The sequence below is a fragment of the Enhydra lutris genome, unplaced genomic scaffold (genome assembly GCF_002288905.1).
Source record: "Enhydra lutris kenyoni isolate GAN:26980312 unplaced genomic scaffold, ASM228890v2 scaffoldscaffold17, whole genome shotgun sequence".
Classification (NCBI taxonomy): domain Eukaryota; kingdom Metazoa; phylum Chordata; class Mammalia; order Carnivora; family Mustelidae; genus Enhydra; species Enhydra lutris.
Window position 1 is genome coordinate 32,020,985 of NW_019154101.1, and position 21,920 is coordinate 32,042,904.

General features: G+C 42.8%; 1 protein-coding gene across 1 annotated transcript in view; it reads left to right on the forward strand.

The window, feature by feature from the left end:
• Positions 1-20,249, forward strand: part of LOC111147693 (ARFGEF family member 3) — a 169,302-nt gene extending 149,053 nt beyond the window's left edge. Inside the window, exons 27-34 of the mRNA XM_022503919.1 lie at positions 2,034-2,162; positions 4,408-4,584; positions 6,163-6,277; positions 7,041-7,143; positions 7,374-7,505; positions 9,819-9,940; positions 14,448-15,669; positions 20,058-20,249. Coding sequence (XP_022359627.1) covers positions 2,034-2,162; positions 4,408-4,584; positions 6,163-6,277; positions 7,041-7,143; positions 7,374-7,505; positions 9,819-9,940; positions 14,448-15,669; positions 20,058-20,249 — 2,192 coding nt within the window. The remainder of the gene's footprint in view (positions 1-2,033; positions 2,163-4,407; positions 4,585-6,162; positions 6,278-7,040; positions 7,144-7,373; positions 7,506-9,818; positions 9,941-14,447; positions 15,670-20,057) is intronic.
• Positions 20,250-21,920: the final 1,671 nt, after the last annotated feature.

The following is a 21,920-nucleotide window of genomic DNA, read 5'->3' on the forward strand; positions in this document are numbered from 1 at the left end:
AGCCCACTGCAGTGCTCAGTCCCAGGACTCAGGATCATGACCTGAGCCAAAGGCAGATACTTAGCCATCTGAGCCACCTGGGTGCCCCAGTGATTAATGGGAATATTTAAAAGCAGCCATCTTTTGACAGTTGTCTTTCACAGGAAAATGAGAAGTATTAGGATTAAAATGTAGGGTGGACTATTTTTTTTATTCTCTGTCCTGGGTTCTTTGGGATGGAGCTAGGGAAGTCAAGTCCCTTCCTTGCAGCAGTTATCTGAGTGTCAGATTCACAGATTTCCAAAGGCAGGGGTGAGCAGAAATGTTGGCTCAGACAGTACTTCTGTAAATGGCAAAACTAAAATTGTTCAGATGTAGTAAAAAGCTTCTCATGCTTTTTCCTTTCTCTAGTAATGAGCAACACTAAAAGTTAGTATTTTATTTTAAAAAAGAAACTCTGGAGGGGAGGAGGAAGAGAGAGGTATGTGCTGAGAGGTGTGCTACTCTGGGCATGTGATTCCATCGATGCTGTGAGTACCATTCCCCACCTGTGAGCAGTAAATGAAGTGATTTGCATGTACCCAGGATGAGAGAGCGCCAGCAGTGCCGACTGCAAGGTGGGCAGTTATATTCACAATAATGTATAGATAGAAAAAAAAAAAAAGAGTGAAATGGGAGATGAATGATGGACCTTTGGAGAAAATGGGGCACAAAGAAGAGCAAAGTAAATAGGCCAGCACACATAAGCAACAAAAGAAAAACTGGTTGACATGGACTCCATCAAATTTCAAGACTTTTGTACATCCAAGGCATTATCAAGAAAGTGAAAGAACAATCGAAAGGAGAACATATTTGTAAATCCTATTTCTGATAAGGTTGTAATATCCAGAATATATACAGAATTCCTAAAACCCAACAAGACAACACAATTTAAAAATGGGCAAGGGACCTGAATAGGTATTTCTCAAAAGATCTACAAATAACCGATGAACACATGAAAAGATGCTCAACGTCATTAGTCATCATGGAAATGTAAATCAAAGCCATGGGGCAAAACCACTTCACACCTACCAAGATGGCTGTAGTTAAAACAAAAAACAACATAAGTGTTGACAAGGACGTGGAGAAATTGGAACCCTCGCAGGAATATGAAATGGTACAGCTCTATGGAAAACAATTTGGCATTTCTTCAAAAACGGAACTACTAGATGACCCAGAAATTCCTCTCTTGGGTCTATACCCTAAGGAATTGAGAGACTGAAACAGATATTTACACCCCTGTGTTCATGGCAGCCTTACTCACCACAGCCAAAGGTGGACACAACACAGGTGTCCATCAACAGATGAATGAACAAACAGAACGTGGTACAACATTCCAGGGAATACTATTCATTTGATACACAGTACAACACAGATGGATCCTGAAACCATTACACTAAATGAAATTGGCCAGACACGGAAACACAAATACTACATGATTCCACTTATATGAAATATCCAGAATAGACAACTTCATAAAGACAGAGAGTAGATGAGATGTTGCCAGGGGAATGAGGGGAGAACAGAAAGTTACTGGTTGCAGGGCTGATGGTTGCACAAAACTGTGCATGAATACCACTGAATTGTATATGTAACAAGACTTAAATGGCAAATTTTTGTTATATATTTATATATATTTACAAGAAAAGTATATACATATATATATGTATGTTACATATTTACAGTAAAATAATTTTTAAAAAATATACTAAGATGATGCAAAATGATATTTTATTATTTTGGTATTGTCAGCTCCCAAGATATCTGACCTTTATTTCATTATAGTAGAGTTTACCACATAATCTTCTTCCTGTAGGGGGATGAGAAGAAATTTTGTTTTTTTTTCCCTTTGACTTTGTTAGAGGCTGTTAGTCATCATCTGCCCAGGCTTGTAGACACTGAGGGCTACCACACCATGTGGCACTCTGCCATGCTAACGACGCTTAGTTGGCTCTTACAATGACTCTGTGTTGTGTCTAACTGGATCTCACTAAGATCTGCTGCTTGGTTTCCAGGGCTGATAGAAGTGTGGATCATCCTCCTAGAGCAGCTGACAGCGGCTGTGTCCAACTGTCCACGTCAGCACCAACCGCCAACCTTGGATTTACTCTTTGAGCTGTTGAGAGACGTGACAAAAACACCTGGTAAAAATTTCTATGTCTGTCTTTTGTGGGGAGTTGTGATACATAAAACTTTTTTCAGGAAGGTATTTCCGTGTGCCTGCCCATTTCACAGCTCTACCCCTAGACTTGGTACAGAGCCTCCTGCATAATAGCTGCTCGTAAACACTTATTGAATGACAATGAGGCAGTGATAGGTTATGGTATGTCCTGTTATTGTTGACATATATTCCCACCAGTCCATTTACAAATAATGTGTGCTATCCAGTTAGTTGGGTGTGTTGGATCCCTCCAATAATGAGGCAAGGTTATTGGCTTTGCTCTGTTCCATGATTACAGCCTTCCTCTTTAGCTAGATGTTACATGCTCTTGGCCCCAGGGCTGTCAGTAGGGCCCGCTGAGTTTCCAAGGACATAAACCACTCAGAAGTATATACAGTATTAAGACAGCAAGATCCTTAATGATTGAGAAAAAGACATATAGGGGCACCTGGGTGGCTTAGTAGTTGAGCATCTGACTATCGATCTCAGCTCAGATCATGATCTCAGGGTCATGAGATGATCCCCACATTGGGCTCCATGCTCAGCATGGAGCCTGCTTAAGATTGTCTCTCTCTTCCTCTCTCCCTCTGCCCCTCCCCCTGCTCATGCGTGCTTTCGCACGCTCGCTTGCTCTCTCTCTCTCAAAAAAGGAAAAAGACTTGTAGTGATCATCTATACCTTGATAGTATAAGAAAAGAATGGCCCTGAGGAATTTATTTCTTCTTTTGAATTAATTAAATTTAGCATGTGCACTTAACCCATGCAAATTTTGCCAAGATCCAAGCAACTTACAGAAATTTTAGTTTTCACAATCAGAACCACAAATGAACCCACTAGTTAATTCCAGAGTAATAAGAGTTTTGTTATCACAAAGTGATGAAGACTTGATACTTGATACTGTTTTAAAATCCATTGCAAAGTGTATAGGAGAATTTTTTTCAGAAAATCCAGCATAGCTACTCCCATATGTCAGAAAGTTATATCTTTTATCCAAAAATAAGCAGGTACTTTATAGAATTAATTATATACCACTCTTTCACTAGTTAGTACATATTTTCTGTTTTCACATTGCCATTAGATGTATGTGAGGAGCACTTAATTCTAGAAATCTATCATCAAAGGAAATTAATGGTGATGAAGACAAAATGGGTTTATAATGATTGCTGAAATATTCTGAATTCCAAAAAAATTATGAACACCTTAAATGTGCTAAGTAAATTATGATAAGGGCAGATGAATTTTCCACAGACATTCAAATGAGTATTTGTGAATAACATTTAAGGTATATATACTATGGAATATAATCACAACATGAAAGTTTATGCATCTATAAATACATACGTACATTCAAAAAGACTAGAAGTCGAACAAAAATGTGATTATCTCTGTGGGCAAGGTTTCTTTCTTCTTTGTATTCTTATGTTTTCTGTTTATTAGGAAAAGGATGCTTGTTTTTGTGATCAGAGCTTTAAAAACCGATCACTTTCACAAGGATTTTCACTATAGCATTATCTATAAAGCAAAAAATTAGAACACCTTAACTGTCCATCAGTAAGGGAACAGAGACGTAACTATTGTGTATACAAACAACAGAATAGTCTGTGGCAGTAAAAATGAGGAATATCTAAATCCACTGACAGAATGATCTCTAACTCATGTTAATGTGTTTCTTGATGTTTCCTATAGATACTTGTATGTACACTTTAGAAGTTATTTTCTTATATGTGTATATGCATCTGTATGTTTACATCTGGGGACTGGAGTTAATCAGGTGATACTTTAGCTTTATGGGTATTATTTGAATTTTTATGAATTTATTTGTGTGTCACTTGCATAACTAAATTCATACAGAAACAAAAAAGAGGAGCACCTGGGTGGCCCAGTCAGTTAAACTTCTGACTCGATTTTGGCTCAGGTCATGATTTCGGGCTCTTGGGATCGATCCCCCATGTCCAGCTCTGCACTCAGCAGGAAGTCTGCTTGAGATGCTCTTTTCCTTCTGCCCCTCCAGCTCAAATGCTCTCTAAAATAAATCTTAAAGAAAAATGCCACCGAAGGTCATATATTCCCTAATTAGTAGTAAATTCTCTTTCCTTGCAGCTTCTAAGAGAGGGGGAAGGAGGCCACCTGTGAAAGAGAAGGGCCATGCCAAGCCATGGCAGTGACTTCCATTTCCCTATAGGAAAGCTGTTGCGATCACAGTTCTGATGCTAATTTTTCTTTTTCAGGACCGGGATTTGGTATCTATGCAGTTGTTCACCTTCTCCTCCCTGTGATGTCCGTGTGGCTCCGTCGTAGCCATAAAGACCATTCATACTGGGATGCAGCTTCAGCTAATTTTAAGCATGCCATTGGCCTGTCCTGTGAGCTGGTGGTGGAGCACATTCAAAGCTTTATACACTCAGGTATCTATGCTCCCATAGAAGTCCATGCTGAGCACATTTTTTCACGGGAAGCATCACTGTCTAAAAGTGCTTATAAATACCAGTGTATGATTTTGTCTGGAAATTTCTCAAAGGGAAGTATATGGTCAGTGCCACCCTTCTCCTAGATTATCAAAATGAAACTTGACACTTAAAATACGTATGTGACTAGAAATATAATGCCATCTAGTAGATCTGTGTATGAGAAGAAGGGAGGCAAGTTCAAGTATATAATCAATTAAAAAAAGAACTGGCCCTGTGGTCTGGGAGTGAGAAGGGGGTATAGCCTCCTGCCTCCTCTGGGAGGTTAAACGGAGGAGAGAAGATTTTAACATAGGCTTCAGTTGTAGGCAAGAAGCTGCTTAGGAGGTTAGGGGTGAAGCATCTTAATATCTGTGGCACTTTGAAAAAGCATGTGGTGGATAGTATATTGAAGTCAGAAAAAAAAAATCACTGTTGGCCCTAGATGTTATAATTCTATATGCCCTTGGCTTTTCTTTATAAAGAAGAGGTAAGGGGCTCCCTTGTTGGAGAGGTGAGAGAAACTCATAAGATGTTCACCCCAAGGGAGAGTCAAAAAGCAAAGATAAGAAATGGGTAGCTCTATTAGATTTAATGACAACTTGCCTCCACAAAAAAGGAACATTAATAGAGAAAGAAAACAAGTGGGTGTTTCCACATGTAACGGTAACTATCCCTAGGGGTAGATGTTCTCAACTAGATCGCTGCTTTGCCCAGCACAAAATCACTGAGGAGGCTACTGAAAATTGGATCTGTGTCATCACAAGGACTTTGAGAAGAGAATACAGATGTATTTCTTTTTTTTTTTAAAGATTTTTTATTTATTTATTAGACAGAGATCACAAGTAGGCAGAGAGGCAGGCAGAGAGAAAGAGAGAGAGAGAGGGAAGCAGGCTCCCCGCTGAGCAGAGAGCCCGATGTGGGGCTCGATCCCAGGACCCTGGGATCATGACCTGAGCCAAAGGCAGAGGCTTTAACCCACTGAGCCACCCAGGCGCCCCAAGAATACAGATGTATTTCTTGAATTGGGAAAATAGAATGTGATTTGGGAAGGTCTCATTTTCTTTAATCTGGGGATAGTGTGCAGACTGAAGCCAGACTGAGAAGTTGAAGATAGTAAACTGAGAGAGGGTTTGTTTGCCAGGAGCATTTAATTAGTCTATCAGGCGTAAGGAAAGTATACGTTTCATTTTTCTCTTTTCTTTTTAAGAATTTAAATTTTTACTAGCTACTATTCAGGCTGTTCTGTGTTCTATTCTGTGTAAGTAGATTTGTGCATCTATGCATTATATTATATGCATAACTAATATACATAACTTTGAAAAATGTACATCAACACACCAAAGCCACATACTTCATCATAAAATGATTAATACAAGCTAAAATCAAGTTTTAAAAAATCCAAGAAAATTACTTTTTCTCCCCAGATATTTATATTTTTTTTATTGCTCAGACTTTCTCCTTTAGCTATAGATGCCTTTTCAACCCCCTCCTTTACAACAGGGTTGAGTGAAATCTTGGTTTTACTTTTCCATGTAGACATCCGGTATGAGAGTATGATCAACACGATGCTGAAGGACCTGTTTGAGTTACTGGTAGCCTGTGTGGCCAAGCCCACAGAAACCATCTCCAGAGTGGGCTGCTCCTGTATTAGGTGAGGAAAAACCTTCCCTAGCTCTCCACAGTTTTTATTATGAAATCCAACGGGATTATTTTATTGTAGCAATTCACTTTTGGATTGCTTTCTAAAGGTAAAAATGTCTGCATGTATATGCCAGTAATTCCTCATTTCAGTGTTTAATCAGCAAATATTTATTGTGTAGGCATTATACGAGAGGTACTCAGCTGCATGAGAAATCAGCCAAGGCCCCTGCCCTTGAGAGGTTTATAGCCTTTTCTAAGGGACATAACAGAAAGAGATGCATAGAAAATGATAATAGGAAGGAGTTACTCTACAGGCCAAGGAGGGCAGGGGAGTAGATGGTCAGCAAGAGCTTTTTCTATTGATGACACTTTGTCAGGTCCCCCAAGGTGGGCAAGCTCTTGCTAGTTGGGGACTTGTAAGCAGAACATCACAGACCTATGCATGGAGATTGGAGTCACCAGTAAGAGTTATTTTGGTTGGTATTTGTCCAGAAGTAGTAGAAAATGGGGCTAGAATGGAAAAAATAGTACAGAATATATACAGTCTTGCATGCAAGCCTAAATTGAAACATTGCCCTGTTTGTCATGGGGACCCATTGATATTTTATAGTGGAATGCCTTAGGAAATCATGTTGGGACAGTGGAACACCAGCTGGGTTGAAGACAAGAGGCAGCAAGGCGTGCATGGAAGCTGTGGGATGAATCTGGGTATGCTTCTATAAGGGCAACAACACGTACAGATTCAAGAATCCTTTTCTTGTCTCCTCGAACAGGTACGTCCTCGTCACTGCGGGCCCTGTGTTCACTGAAGAAATGTGGAGGCTGGCCTGCTGTGCCCTGCAGGATGCCTTCTCCGCCACACTCAAGCCCGTGAAGGTAAACTGCTGGCAGAGAGAGCCAGAGCGGGTTCCCGTCTCCCGTTGTCCCCTCATGCCTCGCAGGTGGGGCATCTGGATGCCGCCCTCCTCCTCCTGGAAGGCAGCCTCTCTTGAACTCCTACAGGGGCAGAAAAAGAAGCTGTCAGAGCAGTGCTTTTGTCCCAGACTGAGGGACACTCAGGACGGGGCCGGGGGCACCCAGGGAACCTCTGCTGTGTTTCTCCCCAGGATCTGCTGGGCTGCTTCCACAGCGGCACCGAGAGCTTCAGTGGGGAAGGCTGCCAGGTGAGGGTGGCAGCGCCCTCCTCCTCCCCCAGTGCCGAGGCCGAGTACTGGCGCATTCGAGCCATGGCTCAGCAGGTAAGGACTGGGGACTTCTAGAAGCTTCTTCCTAATGGTCCTGCATCACCAGACTTTCATTCCGTTAGAGAGCTACCCCTCCTGGCTCTGACATCTTGTCAGTACTGTTCTTGATGAGGAATGACTAACGCAATCAATAGCATTAGAATCCTCTCTACCATCTCTTTCTTAGGGCATCCCGCAGTGCCCAGATCAGCTAAAGCCCTTTCTCTCCCTGGCCACTACACTTCATACACCACTTGATTTGCTTGGACTCCTTATATTATCCATATTTGCTTAAATATTGATGTTACTTGCAGTCTACAAGTGCCTAAGGATGGCAAACCTATGTGGTTTTTTCCTTATATCTCCCCTTCAGAGCCTTTTTCAAGCTGCTTAATTTCAGTGGAATGTAAGGCATAAGTAAAATTAAAATATACTTACACATGCAGGGATCACCATGTACCAATGACTTTTTTCTTCTGGCAAATGTCAGAAGGCAGAAAAGTTGGTTGTATTCTCCTGAGCAGAGAGCATATTCTATATACTTTCCCCTGGTGTTCCTAGAGCAAGGCATGTAGAAGACACTTACTTAATGTCTGTTGAGTCTGAGAGTTACTAAATCACAAAAGGCCTTCCAACATTAGCACTAGCTACAGACATGCCCCCAAATACTTAAGTGACATGTCAGTCTATCTCTGAGATAGACTGCATGGGGCTTCCAGCAGTAGGATTAAGCACTGTCCCTAAATATACATATATTCAAAATAGTGAGTGGTTGTTGAGAATTCAGTCTATCATTTAGTGGCAACAGACGTATTTGAAATATGTCTTCGCATGCAGAAGATATTTTGCAAATGTGTGATATGTTTAAAACATTAAGCAATTTTTATAAATGTGTATGCAGTGTTGGATTAAATTTTTGGTTAAGTATTCTAATTCTTTAGAAAAATAAAGTGAATTGGGGGTTATATTCAAAGGCACCCTTTTTCTAGATCTGTTCAAATCCTTAATAAAATCTCCCCTTAGGACATAAATAATCCAGGATACCCGGATTATCAGTTGAGACGTTTCCTGGCTAGGTCTGGTTTCTAAAGGGCTTTCCCTAGCACGCCTCACAGGGTGGGTCAAGAACCTTCCACTCTCTGCTTCTCCCATCCTCTGCTGTCCACATTCATGACAGCCCAGGACATGATGGTTCTGTTGGGAAGGGAGAGAGCACATCCCACTGAAGCATCCATGGCCAGTCTGCAGAGGTCGGAAGAGAAGGAACAAGGCTGCAGTGAGGATCCACTTCGGCCCACACAGCTGTGACGAACAGCCGCCACAGAAAGGCACCATAACAAGAAGCCAAGAGGCCATCCTCTGACAGGATAGCTTCCCTAAGGGGAATCCATCACACTGCTAACAATCCTCCCCTGTGCTTACAGTGGGCTTCCAAACTACATCCCACCACACAGCAAGAACACGGAACCTTCTGAAACAGTAGATCATTAATGGAGAAAAAAGGCAGAGGCCATTTAGTGAAGCTTTTACTTTTTAATATTTTCTCTTCCTCAGTCCCTAACCAAAAACTTTGGAAAGAAAACATTTAAAAGTACTTCTATTGGGGCGCCTGGGTGGCTCAGTGGGTTAAAGCCTCTGCTTCGGCTCAGGTCATGATCCCAGGGTCCTGGGATCGAGCCCCACATCGGGCTCTCTGCTCAGCAGGGAGCCTGCTTCCCTTCCTCTCTCTCTGTCTGCCTCTCTGCCTGCTTGTGATCTCTGTCTGTCAAATAAATAAGTAAAAGCTTAAAAAAAAAAAAAAAGAAAAAAGTACTTCTGTTTTCAAAGGGAAGAATCAAGAAGTGCTTACAGTTTTTTTAGTCACTTTTCCCACCATCCCGTAGAGTAGCATGTCCACATCCAGAGTCCGGAGAGGGGGCCCTAATTAATTTCTCCCTCCTGTGTTGGACAGAATATAATACCACACAGACGTCAAAATCAGAGATTTTTTTTTTTTCACAAACACAGCCCCTCTTTGTTTACTCTCAATTAATATTAAATATCAGTGCTTGCTAGTTGGAGTGTAATGAGTTGTCATGTTATAAAATATGTTATTAGTATTAGTGTCAGCTGCTAACTTCTGAATGTTTATTCTTCTAACACAATATGTACGTGATACATATTAACCCTCTCAACAAACACACCAGGTAGAAGACCATTATCAACCTCATTTTATAGGTGAGATGAGTGGAAGAGTTAGCAACTTACCCAGAGCCATCCAGCCAGTCCCTGGCGGAGCCATGTTGAGGATGATGGAGCTCCAAACTGAACCTTTGCATACCTTTGCAGGTGTTTATGTTGGACACCCAGTGCTCACCGAAGACTCCAAACAACTTCGATCACGCACAGTCCTGTCAGCTCATTATTGAACTGCCTCCTGATGAGAAGCCAAATGGACACACCAAGAAAAGGTAAGCAGCGAAGAAGCTTAAACATGTGGACAACTTAGAATGAAGGAAGTCCATTTATCTTCACTTCTGGCTGCTTGTAATCCAAGCTTTGGCTAAGAATACAGAAAATATTCATAGAGTCATTTAGCAAGAGTTTTTACAGAAAATTGTTCACTTGTTAACCAGAGCTTCCATGCTCCACGTGAGTACCCTCCACTGGGTGGCTCAAACAACAGAAATGCATTTGCTCACAGTTCTGGAGCCTAGAAGTCCAAGATCCAGGTGGTGGCAGGGCTGGTTCCTTCTGAGAGCCTCTCTCCTTGGCTTCTGGTTGGATGTTCTCTCCCTGTGTCTTCACTTGGATCACTCTTCTGTACATGCCTGCATCCTAATCTCTTCTTATAAGGACACCGGTCATACGGTGGATTAGGGCCTGCCCTAATTATTTTTCAAGACCTTATCTCCACATCCAGTCACTCTGTGGTACTATAGGTTTGGACTTTGACATGTGAATTGGGGGAGAGGGGACACAACTCATTGTGTCTATAGTATTGTCCATATTATGCCTTTTAAAAACAAATTTGTAGCGTAAGGCATGATTCATACTGTTTTGGGGAGAAATACATCAACTTCTCATGAGCAATACAACTGTCAGGAGACAAAAAGATCTGTGCCCTGCCACATGAATCTTACCCTTTTTAGATTTATTCATTTATTATTTTAGAGAGAGCTGGGGGGCAGAGGAGGAGAGAGAACCTCAAGGAGACTCCCCACTGAATGCGGAGCCCAACGCAGCCCAGTCCCAGACCCTGAGATCATGACCTGAGTTGAAATCAAGAGTCGATGCTTAACCGACTGAGCCATACAGGTGCCCCTAATCTTGCCCTTTTTAAATACTATCATTTTGCCTAAAAACTCTTGTTCCTAGACTTGGAGATAATGGCCACCACTGAAATCTCCCATTTTTAAACTTCAGCACACAAATAATGACGACTATTTGAGCACTATATGTGAGCCACAGCGGCTATTTCCACTCCCATTTTACCATGGGGAAACATTCAGAGAGGCTGGACCAGCTGTCCCAGGGCACACAAGCACAAAGGCAGGGAGCCATCTGGCATACATGGATTTGACTCTTATTACAGAGCAGTTCTTAGCTTAGCAAAAGATATAGCACGAGATGAGTTAGACCTATGGAAGGTTCTTGTACATACCATCCAGTGTATCTTCAAAGGTCCATGTTGAAGTCACCTGTGGAAAAAAGACCTATTAATAAAGAGAAATCTGGGTGTGGTTTTAAATCACGTTGGCAGGGATAGCCCCGAACTTTACCCAAACCACCTCGTATGTGAGCTTTAAGATGTGGTACTTGAAATTCTGGGTCTGTTTCTCTCTGAAGCTAGTATTAGCATGTCTTATGTCAGCCACCTGTTGGACAATTAACTCTCCAGGAGGACAGCTTTCCTTTGCACTTGGCCTCAGAAGCACTTCGCAGTCCCCTTAGTAACGGGCGGTGGAGAAAAAGGTTGAAACACTTGGGTACAACAAATTGAGAAATTATCGGTTGATTTTATTTAGCTCCTGTCAGAATAAGTGATTAAAAGTTGCATTCTGGGGATGGCTGGGTGGCTCAGTCATTAAGCGTCTGCCTTCGGCTCAGGTCATGATCCCAGGGTGCTGTGATCGAGCCCCGCATCGGGCTCCCTGCTTGGTGGGAAGCCTGCTTCTCCCTCTCCCACTCCCCTTGCTGTGCTCTCTCTCTTACTGTGTCTCGCTCTCTGTAAAATAAATAAATAAAATCTTTAAAAGTTGCACTGGAAGAGATTATGCTGAGTGAAATAAGTCAAGCAGAGAGAGTCAATTATCACATGGTTTCACTTACTTGTGGAGCATAAGGAATAACACGGAGGACATGGGGAGATAGGGGAAGTGAGTTGGGGGAAATTGGAGTGGGAGAGGAACCATGAGAGACTGTAGACTCTGAGAAACAAACTGAGGGTTTTGGAGGGGTGGGGGGGTGGGAGGTTGGGTGAGGATGGTGGTGGGTATTATGGAGGGCACGTATTGCATAGAGCACTGGGTGTGGTGCATGAATAATGAATTCTGAAACACTGAAAAAATTTTAAAAGAAAAGTTGCACTCTGTAACCAGTTATTTTACTCTTTCCGTGTCTTTCTGAAATGCTTATCTCACTATTGTTCTGGCTTCTTTTCTTTTCTTATTGTGCATCGTGTGGCTTGAACCTAAAGCAAAAGGAATTTTCTGTCCTTTTCACATGCACCCTTAGCAATTTTGTCTCCTAAAGCATCAAAGGGGATGATCTTGGCTGATAAAGATGCTCCAAAATTCAAACATGGCCTCGTATCCACCGTCCTTTTAAATATTTGCTGGGAAAGGGCTTTCCAGCTCTCAGGAAAGGTAACAGATCATGTCCTGTGGGCTGTGGTGTCATACCTTCCGAAGGTTGGTCAGACTCCCACCACTCGCTGTGGTTTCTGCTGCAGGAGTCCAGGCTGCCAGGGGCACGGGGTTGAGGTGTCTGAGCCATTTCTCCAGGAGAACACTTCCTCCAGGTAGCAATCTGTGCAGGCACCTGCGCATAGAACCAATCTGTCTGTTACTCCGTTGGTCTTGGACACTTACTAAGTACTGTTCTCACCAGTTTCCCAGGCCCTGGGACATAGAGGAATAACAGGCTGCCCTGCATAGTGTACTGGGGCCGACAGACAAGGGAACAGACCTGAGTGCCTGGTGACAGAAGTTCCCTTTAGTTAGCGTCCTATAGCTGTAGACATGAAGCGTTAGACCAACTTGGTGGCTTTTTGAGCCCTCTTCTCCAGAAAAATGCATATTCACAGTTCCTAATACCTTAAATAATTTACCAGAAGGAGGGAGGAAAGAATGGGGAGTTATTGTTCAAGGGGTATTGAGTTTGGGATGAAAAGATTCTAGAAACAGTGGTGACAGTTACCCAAAATTGTGCAGGTGCTTAATGCTACTGAATTGTACTTTTTAAAATGGCTCAAATAGCAACTTTATATCATGTATATTTTACCACCAAAAAGAAAAAATTACTTCAGTGATTTGTTAGAAAGGGTTGGAGTCTGTAAATGACAGATCTGGGCTGAGCCTACTGTGTTCCTTCAGTGTACCACCCCACCAAGGGCAAGTTCAGCCCTTAAATGTATGAAGCATTTGTGTTCTTTTCTGCTAAAAGAGTCCTTTTTAAATGCAAGGTCATGGCTAGACATATTGACATAATAGTTGAATCTCTGAAATAAGCAATTAATCCAAGGATCATAATTTTATAATTACCCTGTGAGGAAAATTAGTTTGCAACATAATGGCATAAGCTACTTTCATGCAATTCCAAGAGCACTGAAAACAAAGTGAAACCATAAACCACAAACCACAAGGGTGAATTAAAATATTTAGTAAAGGTAGTGCCTAGAATTGAAATTGTTTTCTTAGTCTAAGAATCCAACCAAACAAAAGAGGCCGAATCACCAAAGGGCACTTTGAAGGCTTCCTTATGTGGGCTGTGCCCGCTTCTCAACCAGGAGTCCTGGCCAGGTGTCTGGGGAGGGTTCGCCCCACCCCCATGCCACACAGCTGACCTGAGGGGCATCTCAGTGGATCCAAAAGAGCATTCAGGGTCCACAGAGGTGTCCTGTGGGCCATGATAGCAGGAACGGACACGGAAGAGAATTGTACGTGTTGAGCGAACATGGCTTTTTCTCTCCTAGGTTTGGTTTAGAAAGCTTGACTTATTTATTAATATTGCGAATGTTTGGACCTCATTCATCTCATGTGCTGGAAGCACTGAAGTTTTTACATCCACTCACCGAAGGCATTAAAAGTTAATCCTGGTAAACTGGTTTGGTCCCTAGAAAGCTAGACTTCAGTGAGATTGCTCACAACTTTGGGGTTGAGAAAAAAGCCCACACAGTAATGAAGAAAGCCACTTAAAATTCAGAGAATTGACCAGACGTTATTACTTTCTGATTTTATCTCCTTCATGTTATGAGTAATAAAATGTCAAATGTTGTATCCCATTACTGTGCCTATATTGAAAAGTTTTTATAAAACAGTAATAGCATACAGTGCCTAGATTTTAGGAAGTATCGGCAATTCCATTAATCATGACTAAAATGGTGATCATGTAATGGCTCCAGAAGTTGGCCTTTAATTTTTTTTTTTTTTAAGATTTTATTTCTCTACTTGAGAGAGAAAGCAAGCATGCCGGAGTTGGGGAGGCTGCAGAGAGAGAAGGAGAAGCAGACGCCCCGCTGAGCAGGGAGACTGATGCGGGGTCCAATCCCAGGACCCCGGGATCACGAGCTGAGTCGAAGGAAGCCGGCTAACCAGGCACCCCCGAGTTTGCCCTTTTTAAAAGAAGGCATTGAAATAAAGCAGTTTAGCCTATAGTTTTGCCTATGTCATTCTAAAATGTGTAACACTGGAATCCCTTTAAAGTAACCAACATTGGGCAGAAGGCTACTAATCAATCCCTTCTTTTCATTTGAAGCGTTTCTTTCAGGGAAATTGTGGTGAGCCTGCTATCCCATCAGGTGTTACTCCAGAACTTGTATGACATCTTGTTAGAAGAGTTCGTCAAGGGCCCCTCCCCTGGGGAGGAGAAGACAGGGCAAGTCCCAGAGGCCAAGTTGGCCGGCTTCCTCAGGTACATCTCCATGCAGAACCTGGCGGTCATCTTTGACCTGTTGCTGGACTCATACAGGACGGCGCGGGAGTTCGACACCAGCCCCGGGCTGAAGTGCCTACTGAAGAAGGTGTCGGGCATTGGAGGCGCGGCCAACCTCTACCGCCAGTCCGCCATGAGTTTTAATATTTATTTCCACGCGCTGGTCTGTGCTGTCCTCACCAACCAGGAAACCATCACCGCCGAGCAAGTGAAGAAGGTGCTTTTTGAGGACGAGGAGAGAAGCACAGATTCGTCCCAGCAGTGTTCATCCGAAGACGAGGATATTTTTGAGGAGACGGCCCAGGTGAGCCCCCCGAGGGGCAAGGAGAAGAGGCAGTGGCGGGCCCGGCTGCCCTCCCTGAGCGTGCAGCCCATCAGCAACGCCGACTGGGTGTGGCTGGTCAAGCGGCTGCACAAGCTGTGCATGGAGCTGTGCAACAACTACATCCAGATGCACCTGGACCTGGAGAGCAGCCTGGAGGAGGCCCCCGTCTTCAAGACTGACCCATTCTTCATCCTTCCGTCCTTCCAGTCAGAGTCGTCCACCCCCTCAACCGGGGGGTTCTCGGGGAAAGACACCCCTTCCGAGGATGACCGGAGCCAGACCCGGGATCATGCCGGCGAGGCCGGCAGCCTGAGGGCAGGCGGCGGGGACTTGCTGCTGCTGCCGCCGAGCCCCAAGGTGGAGAAGAAGGACCCCAGCCGGAAGAAGGAATGGTGGGAGAACGCGGGCAACAAGATCTACACCATGGCCGCCGACAAAACCATCTCTAAACTGATGACTGAATACAAAAAGAGGAAGCAGCAGCATAACCTGCCCACATTCCCCAAAGAGGTCAAAGGGGAGAAGAAGGGAGAGCCACTGGGTCCGCGGGGCCAGGACTCCCCGCTGCTTCAGCGTCCCCAGCACTTGATAGACCAGGGCCAGATGCGCCATTCATTCAGCGCAGGCCCCGAGCTGCTGCGACAGGAGAAGAGGCCCCGCTCCGGCTCCACCGGGAGCTCCCTGAGTGTCTCTGTGAGGGACGCGGAAGCACAGATCCAGGTGGGTTCCCATCAGCCTGGGGATGCCGGGAGGCACACCTAGCAGTGTGTGTGTTGGGGGTGGGGGGGCTAGCCTTCCAGGGACAGACATGTCCCCCTCATGGAACACTCACACATTGTGTAAGTCAATAGACACCAGCAGGAGACCAACCCATTTCCCCACCAAAGTCAGAGGGTGGGCCGAGCCTAACCCGGAGCATCCATCTGGGTCAATGTATCAGTGTGAAATTTTACTCTTACATAACTTCAGGAATTATTTTTAAGGGTTATACGAGATATTGAGAACTCAGAACTCACCTGGATAAACAAGATGAAGCTGAAACTTCTAAAGGAGATGTGCTTTCACTGGCATAGGGTCCTGAGTTGATAATTGGAAGAGGCATGGAAGAAACGTGTAAAGGAAAAAAAGCAAAGTGCCTATTATTATGTGGTCATATCCGTGAATACCAATGTTTTCATCTCGAGGTTTTCTAACCCATTAGGAGCACATAACACATCTCATTCTTTAGAGGGCTTTGACTATTCCTGTTCCTTCATATATTTAATACTCGTAATTCCACGGTACATCAAAAACAGCTTGAGAAGAAAAGTGTTAGTGCTGTTTGTTCAATTTAAGAATAGATGAGACGGTAAAAGAGAAACAGAGGGATCTAGAGTCATAGAGACCCTTTAAAAATAATCCAGGTGTTTAAATTTGGGCTCCTGTCACAGGCATAAGTTGGAAGATCTGAGATCCTAGGATTCTGTGAACTGACACAAAAACATGTTCTCAGAATAAACATAAATTTGGACTTAGCATGACTCTTGCAGGATGCCTTATTTTCCTGTAAGGTACTTGAATGTAGAACCAAACTTCAGAATCCAGAAAAAGCAGACTAGATTTGTAAAAGCCCAATCAAACGGAAATGTATGTTTGTTCTGTAATAGATGACCTTCTTGACAAATAACATGTCTTCATTTTCTTCATGTCTTGGAGATTTGCTTATGATTTTAAAAAAGTTATTCTGAGGGAAGGTAGTCCTATTCCAGTTTGCTAGGCATTATAGAGACTGATAATTAAGAATGTCCTATGTCCTATGGAAATTTCATTATGAGAAGGCAAGAGTGCCTTTAAAAATCTGAGGAATAAATAAGATTTGTGTACAGGCATACCTTGGAGATACTGTGGGTTTGACTCCAGACAACTGCAGTAAAGCAAATATCAAAGTGAGTCAGATGAACTTTTTGGTTTCCCAGTGCGTGTGAAAGTTATGTTTACACTATACTGTAGTCTATAAAGTGTGTAAAAGCATATCTAGAAATATATATATCTATACACATACCTTAATTTAAAAAATACTTTATTGCTAAAAAATGCTAACCGTCGTCTGAAGTTTTCAGCCAGTCTTTCGGCCAACGGAAGGTCTTGCCTCGACATTGATGGCTGCTGACTGATCAGGGTAGTGGTTGCTGAAGGTTGGGATGGCTGTGACAGTTTCTTAAAGTAAGGCAGCAATAAAGTTTACTGCATTGACTCTTTCACAAACGATTTCTCTGTAGCATGCAATGCTGTTTGGTAACATTTACCCACAGTAGAACTTCTTTCAAAATGGGAGTCAGTCTTCTCAAACCCTGTAGCTGCTTTATCAACTAAATTTATATATTCTAAATCCTTAGTTGTCACTTCAACAATCCTCATGGCATCTTCACCAGGAGTAGGTTCCATCTCAAGAAACCCCTTTGTGCTTATCCATAAGCAGTAGCTCCTCATCTGTTCAAGTTTTATCAAGAGATTGCAGCAGTCCAGTCCCATATGCAGGCTAATTCTAGTTCCCCTGCTGTTCCCACCACAGTTACTTCTGCCACTGAAGTCCTGAACCCTCACCGTCATCCATGAGGTTGGAATCGGCTTCTTCCAATGTTGATGTTCATGTTGATGTCTTGATCTCTTCCCATGAATCACGAATGTTCTTAATGGCATCTAGAATAGTGAATATTTGTCCAGGTTCTCAATATACTTTGCCCAGATCCATCAAAGGAATCACTATCCACGGCAGCCATAACTTTACAAAATGGATTTCTTATATAATGACTCCTTGATCCACGGACTGCAGAAGAGATGTTGTGTTAGTGGGCATGAAAATGGCAGTAATCTCACTGTGTATCTCCATCAGAGCTCTTAAGTAACCAGAGCATTATCAATGAGCAGTACTATTTTTTATTTTTTTTAATTTCAACTTGCCAGCATATAGGACAATCATTAGTTTTTGATGTAGTGTTCAGTGACCCATTAGTTGCATATCACACCCCGTGCTCATCAGATCATGGGCCCTTCTTAATGCCCATCACCCAGTTACTCCATCCCCTAACCCCCTCTCTTCTGCAACCCTCAGGTTGTTTCCTGGGGTCAAGAGCCTCTCATGGTTTGTCTCCCTCTCTGATTTCTTCCCATTAGTTTTCCCTCCCTTCCCCTGTGGTCTTCTGCACTATTCCTTATGTTCCACATAGGAGTGAAACCATATGACAGTTGTCTTTCTCTAATTGACTTATTTCACTGAGCGTAATCCCCTCCAATTCCATCCATGTCAATGCAAATGGTAGGTATTCATCCTTTCTGATGGCTGAGTAATATTCCATTGTCTATATGAACCACATCTTCTTTATCCATTCATCTGCTGAAGGGCATCTTGGCTCCTTCACAGTTTGGCTATCATGGACATTGCTGCTATGAACAATGGGGTACAGGTGCCCCTTCGTTTCACTACATCTGTATCTTCGGGATAAATACCCAGTGGTGCAATTACTGGGTTGTAGGGTAACTCTGTTTTTAACTTCTTGAGCAACCTCTGTACTATTTCCAAAAAGTAGTATTATTTTAAAAGGAATCTTTTTTTTCTGAGTAGTAGTTCTGAACAGTGGGCTTAAAATATTCAGTAAACCATGTTGTAAACAGATGTGCTGTCATCCAGGCTTTGTTCTTCCATTTATGGAGCACAGGTAGAGTAGATTTAGTATAATTCTTAAGGGTTCTAGAATTTTCAGAATGGTAAATGAGCACTGGTTTCTGCTGAAAGTCCCCAGCTGCATTAGCCCCTAACTAAAGAGTCAGCCTGTTCTTTCAAGCCAGCCATTGACTTCTCCTCTATTGCTATGATGTCCTAGATGGCATCTTCCCATAGACAGCTATTTTATCTACACTGAAAATCTGTTGTCTAGTGTAGCCAGCTTCATGAATGATCTGAGCCAGACCTTCTGGAGAACTTCCTGCAGCTTCTACATCAGCACTTGCTACTTCACCTCACAACTTTCTGTTATGGAAACAGCTTTTTCCCTTAAACCTTATGAACCCACTTCTGCAAGCTTCAGACTTTTCTTCTGCAGCTTCTGCACCTCCCAAGCCCTCACAGAATTGAAGAGAGTTAGCACCTTGCTCTGGATTAGGCTTTGGCTAAAGGGAGTGTTGTGGCTGCTTTGATCTTCTATCCAGACCACTCAGACTTTCTCTGTATCAGCACTAAGGTTGTTTCTCTTTCTTGTCATCTCTGTCTTCACGGAGTAGAACTTTTCATTTCCTTCAGGAACTTTCCCTTTGCATTCACAACTTGGCTTACCTAGGCTAGAAGCTAGGCTCTTGTGCCAATCTTGGCTTTCAGCATGCCTTCCTCACTAAGCGTAATCATTTCTAGGTTTTGATTTAAAGGGAGAGACCTGTGACTCTTCCTTTTCTTTGAAAACTTTAGAGGCCAGTGTGGGGTTTTTAATTGGCCTAGCTTCAGTAACAGTTGTGTCTCAGGGAGTAGGGAGACCTGAGCAGCAGGAGAGAGATGAAGGACCTGGTCAGTGGAGCAGTCAGAACACACACATTTATCAAGTATGTTTACCATTCTATATAGGCACCCCAAAACAAGCAATAGCATCATCAAAGATCACTGAGCACAGATCACCATAACAAATATAATAATAATGCAAAAGTTTGAAATATTGTGAGAATTACCAAAATGTAACACAGAGATACCAAGTGAGCAAATACTGTGGGGAAAATGGTGCCACCAATGGACATGCTCCACACAGGGCTGCGCAGATGTTCAGTCTGAAAAGAGAAAAAAGAAAGAAAAGCACTATCTGGAAAACACAGTATAGTAAAGCAAAGCACAATAAAACAAGGTATGCCAGTAGTCCATGAAACCTGAAAATAAGGTATTCCTAATGTTAAAGGAGACTCTGCTCTGCCTTGTGTAGATGAACTTAAAATGACAACTTTTAGCCATAGTAAATGACTAAAGACTGATTTATTGCAACCTAAACCCTGAGAAAACTCACCTGCCAATTGGCAGGGCTTAGCCACACACCCGAGAGTTCGAAGGAACCTAGAGAAAGCTGCTAATAATTCTCCTCAATCCTTTCTCGTAGGCGTGGACCAACATGGTGCTAACCGTTCTCAATCAGATTCAGATCCTTCCAGACCAGACCTTCACAGCCCTCCAGCCAGCAGTGTTCCCGTGCATCAGCCAGCTGACCTGCCACGTGACAGACATCAGAGTGCGCCAGGCTGTGAGGGAATGGCTGGGCAGAGTGGGCCGGGTCTATGACATCATCGTGTAGAAGACTCACATTGAGGAAATACAATCGCGAAGGTTAGAGAATGCCCACCAGTCCCCAACGGATAGCATTTGCCCCACCACCAGCCCCACTGAAACCAGTGTCTACCTGTCCCTCGCTAATCAGCACTGGGGCCATTCTGGACACTCACCTTGTATTTGGAGGACACCAATGATACTCTGATTTTGCACATCATTTCAGAAAAGTCTCCATTCTTTGACACATTTCTAAATCTTGATGTCTATTTCCCAGTGCTTTTGCCTGCCATGCTACTCCCAAAAGGGTCCCTTTGAAGGAGTACTCCTTTGAAAACACCACACTGATCCATTTGATTTTTTTCCTTTTAAATGCAGTTGTTAAGGAAATATCCACTGGTAAGTCATGCTGATGTGTAGGTCCTCTGGCATCTAGTAGTGGACGTTCTTCATCGGAGGAAGATTTCCATTATGATTATGGGCTTAGCAGGGAAGAAGACACCTGGAAAAACAATTCTGGGTGTCATAAGCAAGAAAGGGGTGACTTTCTCTGTAACATGTTCCAGAACATTTCAAAGTTGTCCTAAATTGTTAAGATTTTCTGGTTGGCATAACCAACTTCTTTTAAGGTGCTGTTGTGCCTTTATTTCCCTATTTCTCAAGGAAGAAAATGCTTTCCTGGCAAGGTTTTAAGTCTGTGTCCTGACAGCTGTTGACACACAGATCCCAGTACAGTGGCTGATACATTTCTTGCCAGGAGACGTGAGACTGTCCTGCCACCCTGGCTTCCCATTAGTCTTTGCTTTTTGCTCCCAAGGCCAAACAGGAAGGGAAAGAAAAAAACGGTGCCTTAGTTTCTTGTTGCACAGACATTTCTATGCTCCAGTTATCTGAACATAAGGCAGAACATCAGGTTTTTAAGAAAACAAAATCTTAAAATGCAACTCATTTTGTATCAGCACCCGTGGAGGAAAGGACTCCATTCTCCATCCAGTGAGCAGACTTCTCAGGGAATGGGGCAGGAAGTTATGGGGTGGTAAGGAGACAGCTGCACGGGGTGAGAAAGGAGACTGGGAGGAAGTCATTTGAAACCTTAAAATATTATACAACCGTCACATGAAATTGCAGTGTCAGACATCCAAGCTCTAGTCTCAGAAGAAAATAAAACTGAAGGAGGAGGGGACCCGGTGAAATTTAGGAAATTAAGTTTTTCAATTTAAAATATTTGTCCTCCCAGGACAGTAAATTTACTGTATGTCTGAGGTCTTTCTAAATGGCTATTCTTACATGGATTTTTCTTTTAGATAGAACTAGAAAATTAATTTGGAACCTTTATCTTAATTACCACATACTTAGTAGTTCTTAAATTATAATGATTGAAACACCTCAGTCAAGCCCACTCATGTACATTCTAGAAAAGTAGAGTTAGTTGCTAAGACATACGTTATCATTTTCCCAGGCCCTAAAAATGTGTTCATAATTGAGTATCATTCTTTTAAAATAAAACATCAACTCTTCAGTATAGAAGTAAGGATTTAAAACTTAGAACTTTACTCAGTGCTGGATTTGTAAACTTTGTCTTCCTTGAGAAATATGTAACTATCTACAAGATTAAGATGAATACAGGGTTCCCTGATTTATTTAGGCAATCTAAAAGAACCCCATCATTCCATATACCATCTAGAAATCACCACAGAGT